The sequence below is a fragment of the Camelus bactrianus genome, chromosome 10, assembly GCF_048773025.1.
Source record: "Camelus bactrianus isolate YW-2024 breed Bactrian camel chromosome 10, ASM4877302v1, whole genome shotgun sequence".
In the NCBI taxonomy this organism is placed as follows: domain Eukaryota; kingdom Metazoa; phylum Chordata; class Mammalia; order Artiodactyla; family Camelidae; genus Camelus; species Camelus bactrianus.
This window is the reverse complement of record NC_133548.1, coordinates 41,797,022-41,814,074: the sequence shown is the minus strand read 5'-3', so window position 1 is coordinate 41,814,074 and position 17,053 is coordinate 41,797,022. Positions and strand designations below refer to the sequence as shown.

The following is a 17,053-nucleotide window of genomic DNA, read 5'->3' as shown; positions in this document are numbered from 1 at the left end:
CAGATGAATGGATAAAGAAGATGTCATACAAACACACACACACACACAATGGAATACTACCTCTGCCATTAAAAAAGAATAAAATTTTGCCTTCTAAAACAACATGGATGGGCTTGGAGGGTATTATGCTTAGTGAAATAAGTCAGATAGAGAAAGACAAATACTGTATAATATCACTTATATGTGGAGTCTAAAAAATAAAACTAGTAAATATAACAAAAAAGAAACAGAATCACAGATATAGTGTACAAACTAGTGATTACCAGTGGGGAGAGGGAAAGGGGGAGGGGTATGATGGGGCAGGGGATTAAAAGGTACAAATTACCATGTATAAAATAAATAAGCTCCAAGGATATATTGTTCAGCATAAAGAATAGGGCCAATACTTTTTTAAAACTATATATGGACTATAATCTTTGAAATTGTGAATCACTACACTGTAAACCCAAACTTATATAATATTGTATGTCAACTATACCTCAATTTTAATTTTTTTATTTAAAAATTTTTAATAAAAATAAAAATCGCCAGAGATCTATATCTAAGTTATAGTTTCTGGACTCCACTCTTACCCCCTTTCCTTGTTTAGGAAACAATTCTTCACTTTTAGTAACAGTAGAATCATATCATTCTACTTAAAAGCTGTCACTGTCACCAAAAGGCAACATGCTGTTCCATGAGATAAAATTACAGACATTACCTAGGAAGAACAATATTAATATAAGTATACAGTCACGTGAATTAAAATGCATCGTCTAGAAATTTTAAAGACACATTCAGTTTAAAATATTTCTAGTTGATGGAATAAGTAGAAAATACTACTTATGAGCAGGGAGCCTTCCTGTGGCTCTTTTCAACTCAGAACATGTCTCTTCTTCCACTTCTCTGACCTGTCAGAAAGTAAAACATTTAAAGCCAGAATCCAAGGTTCTACTTCATTTTATCAGTACTCAGAAGTCTCAGGAAAGCAGTCACTGACTGGGGAAAGAGCCCAGTGAACCTCAAGCAATGGAAACCACAATTAATTAGAAAATTGATAGTATTTCTCATGTAAGTTTTATAGCAGTTTAGTCCTAGTCCCAAGTAAGTACAAAGTACTGAACTGGAGAAAAATACTGAAGATCTTACTACCCTTCAGTCCTAAATGACTGAAATCTTCAGTCAGTTAGGAATTCTAGAGTAAAATCTAACTTTTTCATTATAACACTAAGGCTGCCAAAGTTTTTCTAAGTTCACCCATATTATGCATATTTCTTGTAAATATGGTCTACTTTTGGAGGAAATAAAAGCTGCCAACTCCTTAATTATCAAAGATTTGTGTCATTAGACCCTTCTGATTTTAATGTTTTAAAGTTAACACTTTCCTATTCATATCTTTCTAATGCCAGTTAAACCTTCCTAGTTAGAATAAGACTTGTTATTTATTTTTTAAGGAGCAGAAAAAAAACCTTCTTAAAAAATCAGCTTGCCCCATCTAACGCAAGAAAGTATTTTATTTTAGTTTTAGAAAAGCTTTAGCAGAGAGTCAAAAGACCAGAGGGTTTTATTATCATCTCAGCCAATAGTAAGTAGCTATATGACTTAAGATTTTAATATCTAATTTTTAGCATGAATGGAGACAAATTTTAGCACTTAAAATAAATTTAACTTACCTAAAACTGTCACTTTTCTCTTTAGCTTTCCAAATCTTTAATTTATACAGATTTTCCCAATTTTTGAAATGATCTTAATTTCCACATATAGTTCTTGACCTAACTTAAAGTATCTTTAAGCTAGACAGAATTAGCTGTTTAAAGAAAGAAACTTTATGAAGGATTAACTTATGAAATATTGAAATTATTTAGCTTTGATTATAGTTAAGGAGCTGTCAGAAATCATTCTACCATCCTCCTTCATGGACACATTTCAGTGCAATACTAAACTACTGCAAAATAGAAATACTTCTAAATTAAGACATGTATATATATATGTGTGTGTATGTGTGTATATAAATAATTTCAAGACATTTCTTTAAAGTAAGGAAAGTCTATTTCCTTCCTGAAAGTAAGGAAAGATAAAATTTGCTGTAATAGACACAGTCACATAACTGACAGGTTTATAACTGATTAATAAACTTTCAGTTATCAAAGATTAAGAAACTTTTCTTCAATAATATACATATTTGCACTTTATTAACTTAGAAACTCTCTCCCCCTAAAATTTTGTACATTGGTGATATCAGTGATTTTTTTTTATAGACACATAAGTACCACTAGAGGCCACCAAATACTTCACTTTTTAAAACTGACACATTTGTTAAGTTATAAGGAAATGACCATTTCCATAGTGGGGAAAGTTTCACATGAATACTCGAAGCACAATACAAACTCAGGAAAAAAGATGTGAACATACTTCATACAGTAAGTAGAATGTTGGGATCATCAAAGAACTTGATTAGACCAGGAACTGGGGCGTGGAAGGATGGATAGTATCAACATATCATTCCTTATATACCAGTGAAAATAGATTATACGACCTAGAGAGTTGATGTTCTCTCTCTAAATGGCTGTTGCCTTTTAAAATCAAATTATATATCTATATATAGGTATATATACTGATACAGATAAATAAAATCCCAGAGTTCAGTATTCTTTCCTCCAAATCACAGTCTTTCACATATAATAATGTTTTTGTATCTAAAGTTGGCTACCATCTATAGCAATTAAAATTCTGATAAAGAAGTTCTATTGTAAAAGTCATTGCACAGATTTGAATATACCCAAAATTCTGGCTTGATGAAGAAAACCTGGCTCAGAAGAATAAATAACACCTGAGGAAATTTTGCTGAGTTTCTAGGTGAAGTGCTGCTAGAATCACCTATGTCCCCTCATTTCTTCCAGTCTCCTCCTCCTCACTAAAGGTAAAGAGCGAAAAAACCAGAAAGCCCCAGTAGCATCCAGATCTAAGTGAGATCTATGAAACAAAAACAGGACTTCTTACTACCTGACTACCTTTTTTGAATGATAATATACTATTTTTCAAGGGTTTTCAAGTATTCCAAAGAAACATTATTCATTCATGCTTTCAGTGTTCTATATATCTTTGCTTAACCAAAGGTTACAAAGATGCTCTCCTAAGTTTTCCTTTAAAATCTTTATAGTTTTAGCTTTTACAGTCTATGATCTATTACAAATTATTTTTTCTGTATGGTGTGAGGCAGGGTCAAGGCTAATTTTTTTTTCCAAATGGACATTCAACTGTTTCAGCCCCATTTGTTAAAAACCTTATTTTTTCCACAACTAAATTACCTTGGCAACTCTATTGAAAACACATTTACCATGATGCATGGGTTTGCTTCTAGACTGTAGCATGGATCTACAAATCGATCCTTAAGACAACACCACACTGTCTTGAATATTAAGCTCTATAGCATGTCTTGAAATCACACAGTACAAGTCCTCCAACTTTGTTCTTTCTTCTCCAAATTGTTCTGGATATTTGCTATACAATGTGTCTTAGAGATTCATTCATGTCACTGAATAAATCTCTATGTCATACTTTTCCAAAAATGTTTTACTACTAGTAAAGTGTACATACATTTATCATCTTAACCATTTTTTAAATGTACAGTTCAGTAGTATTAAGTACATTCACATTGTTCTGCAACCATCTCCAGAACACTTTTTATCTTACAAATTGAAAATCTATACCCATTAAACAATTCCTCATTCTTCCCTCCCCACCCCCACCTATGGCAACCACCACTTTACTTTCTGTCTCTACAAAGTCAACTAATCTAGGTACTTCACATAAATTGTACAATATTTAACATTTTGTGACTGGCTTATTTCACTTAGCATAATGTTCTCAAGGTTCATCCCTGTTGTAGCATATATCGGAATCTCCTTCATTTTTAAGGCTGAATAACATTTCACTGTATACATATACCATTTTTTTATCCACTTATCTGTCAATAGATACTTGGGTTGATTTTAGCTATGGTGAATAATGCCACTATGAATGTGTGTATATAAAAATCCACTTGAGTCCCTGCTTTCAATTCCTTTGTGTATATATCCAGAAGTGAAATTGCTGGACCATACAGTAATTCTGATCCCAATCTTTCTGAGGAGTTGCCACATCATTTTCCACAGCAGCTGCACCATTTTACATTCCCACCAACAGTGTACAAGGACTGTAATTTCTCTACACCCTTGCCAACGCTTGTTATTTTCTGTTTTTTTAATACTAGTCATCACAATATGTGTGAAGTGGTATCTCACTGTGGTTTTGAATTGCATTTCCCTAGGGATTACTGATGTCAGCATCTTTTCATGTGCCTTTTAGCCATTTGCACATCTTTTATCTCATACTTTTTAACAGTTGTGTTATATTCTGATGAATGACTGTGGCACCACAAATTCAGTCACCTACTGATGGACATTTAGGTAGCTTCCAATTTTCTGCCATGAATAACTTTACACATGCATATATATAAGTAACCATACAAATCAGTTTCTTAAGGATAGTCCCAGTGTATGCATGTCCTCCAATTCACTACCTTTCACTCTCAAAAGCATTCTGATTTGAATAATATATATTTATCCTAGTGTTAGTTCAGCTATAGGACAAATTGCTACAAGTGAAATTAGGCAAGAACTACCTTTGGTTAAACCTTCCAGGCTATCTGTTACCAGGATCCACCCCACATTAGTAACCTAGCATTAGAAAGAAATACCAGAATATGGCTTTGCTCTGTCTGAGACATGTAGGCAATAAACTTAGACCACAAGAGTTGCAAAAAAAAGATAAGCAAAGGCATGACTAAGATTCAAGTACAAAAGACTGACAGAATAGTGATACCACCACTTCCAAGAGAAAACAAAACATCAAATAAATGAAAACTGACTCTTACAGAAAGTCGGTAGTATAGGGGCCACAAAAATAAAAACAAAACAAAACAAAACAAAAATTGGGAGAGAACTAACTGAAATTAAGAGAAAATTGGCATGATAAAGACTGTTGTATTTTCTCTGACACCAAACATGTATTTTTGTTCCAACACCAACTAGGGATCCAACAATTCAATTCAATCACCATACTAACTTCCCAGAGTCAGTGTAGACCCCACATTCAAGGGGTCAGGGCACAGCCCCACAAGACTGCGCTCACTTCAGATGCCAGCTGCAAAAGGGGTGCCCAAGTTATCCACATTTCTGCCTGCAGACTACAAATTTGAGGGGTTCACACAACTGCCCCAGTTAGGTTCAATAATTCACTAGAACAACTCACTAAACTCAGGAAGACCTTTACCTACATTTACCAGTTTACTATAAAGGATATAACTCAAAAACAGCCAAATAAAAGAGATGTATAGGTCAAGGTATAAAGGGAGGGAATGGGGCAGAGCCTCCATGCCTTCTCCAAGCACACTACCTTCCCAATGTGTTCACCAGCTGGGAAGATCTCTGTACCCTTTCATTTAGGGGCTTTATGGAAGTTACATTAGGTAGGCATGATTGATTCGCTCATTGGCTATTGGTGACTTAATTCAATCTCCAGGCCCTCTCCCCTCCCAAGTAGGGCTGAAATTTTCAACCCTCTAATCACATGGTTCATTCCTCTAGCACACCAGTCCCCTTCCTGAAGGTATTTGGGGTTCCTTAAACTCATAAACCATCCCATTAGCATACAAAAGACAGTAAATTCCAAAAGTTTCAGGAACTCTGTGCCAGGAACAGAGATAAAGAATAAATGTTTATTTTTTATTTTACCACAAAGATTGAATTAGTAATGTCAGAAAATAAAGTGGTCAAGGAGAATTAAGATAAGCAAAACAATCATTGAATTCAGCAAGAACACTGTGGCAGAGGAAAGGTAGTTGTTCATTAAATGCTTCACTTCTCTCCTAGGCACATATCTAGGCTTTATTTGCCAAACTCTCATTATAATTAACTGTGGTTATAGATAATTGTGGTTATCTATTCTGATGAATAGAACAGGATACAAGTGATATATACAGTATCCAAGGCCGACCTCATAAAACCAACCTTTACTATCTTTCATGCTTTCTTCTTTTTTTTTAATTCAGAAAGCTCAACATATTTATTGAGAATCTATTATATATTAAGTACTGTTCTAAAAAGCACAGGTGATATTATAAGAGTATCAACAAAAGAGTTACTGAAAAAATCACAATGGGATTGAAATTAGAAATGAATGTGGCAATAATTGGATAATAGGCAAAATGAAACTGCAAATCATCATAACTGAGTTAACATGTGCATTATTTGTTGTCTTCAGCAACATCAATTTCACTCTGCCTGCTGACATGTTTTTTTTTCCCATGGGTTATTTTTATTTTTATTTATTTAAAAAAATTTTTTAAATTTTATTTTATTGAGTTATAGTCAGTTTACAATGTTGTGTCAATTTCCAGTGTAGAACACAATTTTTCAGTTATACATGAACATACATATATTCATTGTCGCATACTTTTTCACCATTTTTGAAGTAGGGCTCCTTCTGGATATATGCCCAGGAGTGTTCCATGCTTTCTTTTAAAACTCCACTAACTGAATGTTGATGCCCAAGATGACCCTGAGAACCACACTTTGAAGTGGCAAGTCACTGTCCCATCTACCCCACTGCCATTAATTAGACTTTATGCAAGTGAAAAAGAAAAAAAGCTTCTTTCATTCTAGCTACTTAGGCTTCAAGATTTATCTATCATAACACCTAGTATTAACTTAATGAATTCAGAAAATATTAATAAACTTCAAATTTGCAATTTCAGAATGGAAAGGACATAAACTATAGTTCAGAATAAATGCCTGAGATGTGAGTAAAATGGATGTAAGAGGTAAGAGTAGATGGCAAGAAACTGTAACATTACAGTTTATTAAAATTTTAATAGAGAATCACCTGATAATAACCCTGTAGGAAAAGCAGTATTATCAGAAAGGTAAATTAACTTTGCTCAAGGTTGTAAAGTTTCAGATCCCATATTCTTTCCACTGTACCACACTAGTCCCTTACAGAAATGGAGACAGCAAATGAAGAAGAATTTGAAACATTTTATAATGTAGAATTTGGAGAATAGCTAAAGAGATAAAGTCAGGAAAACATTTTTTAAGCTAATACATGGGATCAATAGAAACTGAAGAACAGAAGAGGGACCTGGAATTTCAAAAGTATAGAATAAACCACAGCAGTGATCCGACAGACAATTACACAAGAGATAAATAGCAGTATTCCATGTGGTAGCAGGGCCAGGCTGTTTGCAAACAACATGTATTTGTAGATTAGGCTTGTGTACTGTAGTTCTGGATCTTCCTCAGGAAGTTCTCTATGGCATCAAAGCATCAGATACAGCAGAATGCCAGCATGGCAAGAAAATCCTGTCTAAGGTGGTTCCAAGAGCAGACCATAGAGACTGGGTAGATGAAAGATTATCCAGCATAATGGCTATCAATGCATTTGTACATTAGTAGAATTGAAAGTAACTGAAAGCCTAGTACAGTGTAACAAATAGACTTAAGTGAGCACCGAAGAATGTGAGAAGAGTAACACTAAGACTGATGATCCTCTACCTCAGAGATGTTGAGAGAATTCACTACCTCAGATGCACCCTCTAGACTCCATCACATTCCTATCTGCCATGCAGTTTTATTACTTCAAAGAGACAAATGTCTCTTTGGGAGTTGGAAACAAAAACGTGAGCTCCAACCACCACTTTCCAGCTTAAACTTCATTTATATCCCACTCGCTTTGTGAACATATTAAAAGTCCTTTTTTGTAGTCCTCAGTATGTTTCAAAAAGCCATGTCTTCATATTTCATAGCAGTGTTCTTATGTTATCAGTCTCAACTCTATGCAAAATCAAGAGGTTTTCCACACATTCTTTACACCATCTTTAAAACTGAACTCATTATCAAGCACCCTATCTCAGCACAGAGGCTTTAGATGCTACCTAATATCTTTTGTAAGGTATCCTTTATAACTATGTATTTTTTAGCTGTCTTCTTATATTTCTCAAATCTCTCTGGCTGGGAAAGTACCCTGCCTATCTTTCTTCTAAATAATTACTTACACAGCTAGTTTTTTATACTCACATACAGGACCTACATTTTCACCTATTATATTTAATCTTTATATATATATATATACACACACACATACATATATATATAAAACTCCAGCCTTTTAAAATCTTTGTGAACCCTGATTCCGTCATCTGATGTGTTCACTACCTTTCTCATTCTCCTTTCATGCATATTCTTCTACGAAGAGCAAAGAAAATTGTCTTCCATCCTTCCCACTCTCAGTTTCCTGATCAAACAGTATTCATATCTAGGTTGGATGAACAACTGCTACCCATTTGTGGTATTCAATGCATTCTACACAGCTTAAAGAAATAAAGCATTGCATAGTACTTATACTTCTCTGTCCTCAAATAGCATCCCATACTTAGGCTACTTCTCCTATGTTACAACTGCAGAATGTTGAATACAAGATATTCCCCCTCTTCTCCCTAATCTATATTTACGAATATAGAAAATTGGATTCGCATATAAGGTAGTCAAATCACTAGTCTATAACTTAAATAACTAAACTAATATCTTAAGAACCTTAAATTCAGAAATTCTAACCAAATGTTTAATCTCCTTTTACTCAAGCCACAAAATTTTATCACAATACTTTAGTCTTCTAAAAAAAAAAAATTAGAAAAATCTACAAATGCCTCAATGCAGACATTCCCTAGTGAAGATGATGGCACATTTTCTGAATTACAATATTAAAAATTCACTTCTGAGACAGCATTTTTAAAAAGAGCTAGTGCCTAAACAATACTATTCTGTTAATGCCTAAAACCAAGCCAATAAAAACGTTGCTTCCCACAATCAGAAATAGATTGTTAGCCATAGAATGCCTCTGCAAAACAATTCTTAAATTTTCTTTGAAATACTGTCACTAAAATTAACTGAAACTTTATTTATATGACTGTCTGTGGTTTCCACGTATGCCTAAAAGGCTCAAGAAAAAGATAAAAATATCCCAGAATTGGAAAAGCAGTCATTATGTTTGGTTTAGCTTATTTTCATATTTTTATTTTTAAAAACCATCCAAATTAAAGTTCAGCATTTCTCAATAGAAGAAAGAGAAGGCAATTTCTTTACATAAAAGCAGAGAGACCAAATTCAGCATCCTCTAAATTAAATTTGGTATTTAACTTATTAACGAATGAATGCCTAAAATCCTTTCCCGCAAGTCATAAAGTTTAGTGAAGCTGATTTCTAACAACACAGCATTCTTTTAACATTTCTGAACTTTAGTTCTTCCAAATTCTAGAATCCTGTTTTCAGACCCTGCATTTACACTAAAATACAAATCCTAACCATAGCTTAAAGTGTCACTCTCAGAATAATCTCAGATCTTGGCTGAGACTAAGTCAGAAGACCTGGGTTTGAATCTTAGCTCTGCTGCATCTCAGTTGTTAAACCATAATGTAATAGTTTAAGCTTCCTAATCCTCAATTTACCTACTTTAAGTTGGATGAACTCCATTCATCTAATCTGTAAATTCATCACAGTCTATCAATTAAACACAACTGTTAGATATTAACATTAGTTATATGCTAAAAGTTGTTCCACTACCACTGCCTTAGAAAGGGTAAAAAAATTTTTTCCACAGAAATCATCAGAAAAGGGTCACTATCACCCAGCAATCACTTTGGGACTGAGCCAGATCACTTTCAATTAGACTAAATTTTTATTAGGCGTAACTCTGGTCTTGAAGCTGCAGGGGTTGCTCTAGATTACACAGTTTAACAGTTATTCAAGTTATTCATATGCAGAATAGCTGCACATCTCTAACACATAAAGTATGGCACAAAGCAATAAATCATAAGACAATAAAAATTTAACAGTTAATGATTCTATTATGTTCTAAAATAGGCTTTGATAGATAAATTTATTCTGTACCTGACAAAGTACAATAGACATTAGAAGATTAGAATTGCTATCAGTGACAGGAAAACTTAAAGGAAAAAGAAAATTCCCAATATAATCCAGCAGATCAAATATTCTTTAAATATTAAATCTACCCAAAATTTTTGAAATGCTTCACAAAGAATCAGCTAAGAAACTGTCAAAAAAAATCTTAGGTGAGGAAGTTATGCTACCTCTTAACACCTCCATTTCACCAACCCAGCAGCACAAAACTCTACTTGTTATTGGAGACACTGACCATGCTTGAACATGGGAGATTCTGTCATACAAAGAAAAAATATCCATTTACTAAGTTAAAATCAATATGTGTCTCTCCATCACTACTGGAGAAATATCAGAGGCATCACAGTATCTATGCCTTAGCTTTCGAAAAACAAAAATTTTTCTTTCTCAGTTATAGCTAGATAGCTACAGTCAAGTCATGATCTCTCTCTGCCCCAACGATGTTTGTTGTTCTTGAAATTTATAAAGATGGTTCACTATTCATACTGTCAAACTGATGTATTTTATTTCTATCCACACATTGATGTGAGGGGAGACAGGAACTTACAAAAAGTTCTAAAAGGCTTCCAGCCCCACAATTTCCCCGTTTCAGTCATCACTTAAAAGGATGGTGAAACAGAATTTAAAAGCTTAAATAGTACAAACACCTTGCTGTTCACACTGTAAGACCAATTACTAGTATTCACAGGTATGTGGAAAAGAAGAGAAAGGAATACAAGGGCTCTCCCGAAAGCTACTTTTCGTTGGATCCCTTACTTTAAAATCTACTTCTCCTCTCCATCTGTGTGGTAACTTTTTACCCTACTCAGAACTCTTTACTTCCAATGTGTGGGATTTTTCCCCCCCACAACAAGCAATTCTCCACAGCATCCGCTGGGTGTCCTACAATTTAACTGATTGATTATGGTTAAGGACTCAATCCCACGAGATTAACCTTCACTTCAGATGCCAATCACAAGTAGCAGGTCCCCAGGTTACCCACAATTTTTGTACGACTCGGCTACAAATTGGAGGTTCCTGTGACCTCCACCCCTTTGGATTCAAGTGGCTCACAGAATTCAGGAAAACATTTATTTACATTTACCAGTTTATCAGATATGACAAGGAATACAGATGAACAGCCTGATGAAGAGATACACAGAATAAGGTCTGGGAGGGTCCCAAGCACAGGAACTTTAGTCTCTGTGCAGTTGAGGTTCATCTTGCTTTCAGTATGTGGATGTTTCACCAACCTGGAAGCTCTCTAAACTCCATACTTTTGGGATTTTTATGGTAGCTCATCACGTAAGCACAATCAATCATTAACTCCATTTTCAGCCCTTTTCCATTCTCAAGAGAATGGCAGACAGGGCTGAAAATTCCAAGCTTCTAATCATGGCTCAGTCTTTCCAGTGACCAGTCCCCATTCAGGAGCCATCCAGGAGCCCACCCAGAGTCACTGCATTAGAACAAAAGACACTCCTATCACCCAGGAGATTACAAAGGTTTCAGGAACCCTGTGTCAGGAACCGGGGCCAAAGCCTAAATATTAAAACAAAAGATGCTCCTAGTACTTTTGTCACTTAGGAAACCACAAGGGTTTCAGGAACCAGGAACTAGGATCCTAGAGCACTAATTATTTCTATTATCTCATAGATCCCGACATTCTTTCCCTGTTTTTAATGCCAAAACTCAAGATTCACCCTCTCTGTGGGTCTACAGAACCCACAGCCTTCTTTACACAACTGGGTTATAACAATCAAAATTAAACATTCAGCAATGTGTCTTTTCTCCTCAGTGAAGCAGAAATGGACAGTCATTTGCTAGGATAAGAAGATCCACAATTTCCAACATCAGTTTTATTCCTAATAAATATTTCTGTTCCATGCTAACAAAAGAATGAACAGTTCTTCCTCTGGGGGAAGTGTTGCAAGGTGTCAAACAAACAGCAACAATGATAACAATAATAATATTAACAAGCTACCTCATTTATTGAGCACTTGCTTTATGGAAGACACTATTTTAAGCATTTTATTTGTATGTTTACCATTTTATCTTTACAGTAACCCTATGAGATGAGTATTGTCACTATCCTAAGTTTATAGATGAAGACTCTGCTGTTCAAGAAGACAAGTAACTTGTCAAAAGTCATATTGTACAGCTAGGATTTCAACCCAAGCAGTCTTGTCTTCACTGTCCCATTATTCCAAATGTTCTCTCAATAAGAACTGTTTTGAAGAAAACTGCTAATATATGCGTGTGTAAATGTACACACAATATAATACACACATATACATATATACACACACTCCAAACCTGACAGTTACATTTTAAAATACTTTAGTGATCATCTTTTTAGTCTCTCATTTTAACACCACAGACCCACCACCAGTTAGAATGTCCTAGTCATCATAAATTATGCTCAACCATTAAATTCTTTTAAAATGGCTGACAGAATACAAAGCAGTTGAGTTGTGCTATTATAAAGCAACATACAAATCCTGTAGCCAGGGAGAAAAAATTCAGAGTTTGATTTCAAGATCAAATTCAAACCATGATCAGTCATTATTAAACCAGCCTTTGGTTCTCTGTGTTTTTTCGTTTAGTTTTCACTGTAACAATGACCCAGAAATTTTCAGAAAAATAAAAAAATAAATATTTGATTAGTGACAAACTCACTGAAGCCACTAGTTGGGGGAATTCTTTCTAATAATGTGTTTCAGTTAAATCACCAAATTATTTAAAAGTAACTGCAACATAAATATAACCATAAATTTAACATGAAAAGTATCATTATTAAAGTAAGATAGTACAATATCAACTTACCAATTCAATTCCCTGTGGAAAAGGTGTATCATCCCAGTCCTTCTGTGGAAATCTCTGGATTATCTTCCCCAGACCTGCTCCTGACCCTATTAATAAAATCAGTGTGAATTAGGTTATAGCGTACTTAAAAATATGAATACTCTTTATATTAACACTTATTTCTAAAAGAATACTTGTTAATTAAATTGATATACTGATTAAATATTTTCAAGTTTTAAATGGCATAAAACTACCTTCTAAACAGAATACCGACATGATAGGCAATCCTCATCCTGCAGACTCTTAAACAACTGACATATAGGGAAAGCTAGGAAAAAGAGAGGCATTGAAATGTGGAGCCTCTCCACTATGGGAGTAACTGCCCTTTTTTCCCAATAAGGAAAGCAATCTTAGTATCTCAAGCTGAAACTTAAGAACTTTCCTATGAAGACAAAGTAATTTTAAGTGACAAACTAAATGGTACTGTTAGCACTAAATTTCAGTTATAGGTGATAAACACTGTTCTGAGTTAAATAAAGATTTTTAGAGTTCTGCAGAAACTTGACCATTATCTAGGCAGGGTTTCTCAACATCAGCCCTACTGATATTTTGGGCCAGATAATTCCTTGTTGGGGGAGGGGAGGAGCTATCCTGTGCCTTACAGGATGTTTAACAATGTCCTTAGCTTCAAGTTAATAGCACTAGAAGTTAATAGCACACCACCACCACCAAGTCGCTACAACCAAAAATGTCTCCAGGACATTGCCAAATGTGCTCTGGGAGACAAAAATGCCCCTGGTTGAAAATCACTGGTCTATATAATAGTTATTATACAATTACTTTGTGACACTAAAAACCAGATCAACTTATAATTAAACTTTGGGGATGTAATCTGTGAGTAATTTGGGGCAGGAAAGTACGTGTTACATCTAAACTGCTTTTTGCTATACTTTGTAAAGAGCTTCACGTGCTTGCGTATTCTACAGGTTGTTCCAACTCACTTTGGAGAAAAAATGACAACATTCTGATTATTTGTACATCTAACTTAAGGAAACCTTAACCCTGATTCAATTTTTTTTTGAATCATCCACTATCATCTCTTATCCTCATTCCTGGGAATTCAACTCCCCCACCTTGCTCTCATGTGGACTTGAATCACTTTACAACCAAATTCTTCCCTTTAAAAGATAAAGGAAACCTAAATTCATTTTACTGACCAACTCAGAACTATGTTCTAAAACTGAGATCACATTTGAAAAAGTTGAAATAAAAACATATTCATTAAAATTAACAACTGCTGCAGTACAGTAACTCTTCACATACCTGTCAATACAGAGGAATGAAGGATTTCATTAAGAATAAACTAAACTAAAAGTCATTTATCATAGACACTCATTTTTTAAAATCCACCTCAAGCATCACCACTTCTTACCTACATAATAAAGCTAATTCAACAAATTACTAGGTACTACAGATACACAGTGAAAAAGACATGACCCCTATCCTCAAGGAACTGATAAGCTACTAGGAGAAAAAGAAAAATGAACTGATAATTTCAGTATACCATGGTAAGTACAATGACTGAAGAGAATCTAACCTAATATACAAGAGAAACCATGGGAAACTTTACAGAAGAAATAACAAGCTTTTAGTTCCTTCAGTACTGTCTCTGTATGACCAAGCACCCCAGCATACTGAATGCCTGGCACTTAGTTCATACTGAGCTAAATGTTTAATACAGTCGTTAATACTGACAGAAATTGTTTCAAGCTTAAATCTCCCTGTCTTTTTAAACAGAGATAAATGCATGTTATTTATCTCATCCTATTTAACCAGATGTCCCTACATTGAAAGTTATACCTCATGTATTGTAGGCTCACAAAATATTTATCATATTAATTTTTACTAATTATAAAAATAATAAATGATAACTGCAGAAAAAATTTTGAATACACAAAAATAAAAAGACAAAAGCACCCATAACCCCAAACATGAAGAAAATTACTGTTAACATTTGGATTTTATCCTAGGCGTTTTTCATACACATGTATTTTTTCTTCAGAATTGAGATAATACTAAGCCTAGCTTTATATATTGGTATATTACTTAATATTTTATAATGGGCCTTTGATTGTAACATACATTTCCTATTTTCTCTACTACAACTAATGCTATGAAAAGCATTTTTCTATAAAAATCTTATCCTCACCTCACTTTTGCTCGGAAAAATTCTTAGATATACAGCTACTCGATCAAAGAATATGAAAGTTTTAAAAACTCACACAAAGCCAAAGGGCCCACCAGAAAGATATTAATATTTTTTTTTACATTCTGTATATAAGAATGAGACTGGCATTTTCACTACACCTTCAACAACAAGTATTATTTTTAAAATTTGTTTTAGTTACTGCCAATTTGAGAGGTGAAAAGTTCCTCTTTAGCAGAAGCATTAACTTTCAAAAGTTCTCCAGAGCAATATGTTATTTACTGATTTCATAATGATATGCAGTTTTTCAAGAACATGAAAGCTTAGTTTGAAATGCTGATGTAACATTTATAAATGCACACAGAAATATGATTCATGAGTGATAAGACTTTGTTCTATAATAATGGAAAATTAGGTGAGAAAACTAAAAAATGAAAGTGGTAAAATGGTATCTCACCACAAGTAAAATGTGGAAAGAGCTACAATAACTTGGTTTTGAATATGTAAATTGCTGCAGCTATCAACTTTCAAGGAACTTATGAAAGTACCCTACAAAGGTAAAGACATTGTCTGATTCTTGTTTCTCAGTTTTTAAAAGTTAGGTCCAGGGATAGACTCGAGTTCAAAATTTGTAGATACTGACAGGCATATGTAGAATAGATAAACAAAATTATACAGTATAGCACAGGGAAATATATACAAGATCTTGCAGTAGCTCACAGCAAAAAAAGAAAAAAAAAGAAAAATGTGACAATGAATATATGTATGTTCATGTATAACTGAAAAATTGTGCTCTACACTGGAATTTGACACAACATTGTAAAATGACTATAACTCAATAAAAAATGTTTAAAAAAATAAAAATGCTTTTGGAAAGGAAAAAAACTTAGTCTGAATGTTTAAACTTATTTCCCAAGTTTATATATTTTATCTGTAATCATTCTTATATAGGAAATACTGGTTGTACTTAAGAATGCTGACAAGATGATACTGTATATTGAGGAGCAAGCCATACTGAGGGAAGACTGTTCTAGAGTCATCATATGTCCACCTGTGGATTAATCCTTATGTCCAGAGTTGAATGAGGTCACGTCAGTCAGAATGCTTGTGGAAACAGCTCCTATCTGCACTGTGAATTAAGAGCCCCTACTCTTCCACTCCATCATAAAATCAAGAAATATGATGACCAAATGGAGTTCATACATTAAAAGGGGGACTCTTGGCAAGATACCAGCACATTTGGAAATAGCTTTCTTTGAAAAAAGTGCAAACGCTAGACAAACTGCCCCAAACAAATTTAGGAAGGGTGAGGAAATACTGGCGTGATCAAGCACACTTTCCCCTTCTTAATGTGTGGCAACCCACTTTCCCTTGGGTTCTGGTAGGGCTGCAGACTACACAGCTCAGCCACAAAGATTAGCTAGTGACCCAGGATGATCCAACCAGTCATCACCCCCCAGGCAAAGTGACTGTTCTGGCCTTGCCAAATGACCCCAGGAGGTCAAACAGTATTCTTGGGGGTTGCTAACTAGTATGCTATAGGTGTAGAGTTTCATTAGTATGAGGAAAAAGTTCATGTGCAGAACTGAAAAGTGAGTAGGGGTTAATTACATGCTCTGCTCTATACAAAACAAGATGCTTGATATGTGCTAACTGTACTAATTGACATAAATTATTTGAATGCCTTGTGTGTGCTTAAAGTGTAAATGTGCAAAATATATACATACGACTTGGTTTAACACACACCCTGAACCTTGAGAAATGCTACTCTAATGCATAATTCGCTAAATCTTTTGTATGTTTATCTAAACAATTATGTCAGTGGTTATCTACACTGACATAGGATATCCATCTACCCACATCACCTTCTGTCAAAAGTGGCACAACTCACAGTTCAATAAAGGGCAGCAATCATGTTAGAAGCACACAGTCCTACCTCCCCTCCCACCAACCAGAAATATTGAAATGATTAATTTAATTATATTTATTGCTACTTGTCTGTCTCACCTTACTAGAATAAAAACAGTGATTTTGGCCTGATTTGTTTACTGCTGTAGGCATTGAGAACAAT

General features: G+C 34.4%; 1 protein-coding gene across 4 annotated transcripts in view; it reads right to left on the bottom strand.

Moving 5' to 3' along the window:
- Nucleotides 1–17,053, bottom strand: part of SBF2 (SET binding factor 2) — a 382,671-nt gene that overhangs the window by 303,828 nt on the left and 61,790 nt on the right. For all 4 annotated transcript variants that reach the window (XM_074372406.1, XM_074372407.1, XM_074372408.1 and 1 more), the window contains exon 2: nt 12,798–12,883. In XM_074372406.1, the coding sequence (XP_074228507.1) occupies nt 12,798–12,883 (86 nt within the window). The remainder of the gene's footprint in view (nt 1–12,797; nt 12,884–17,053) is intronic.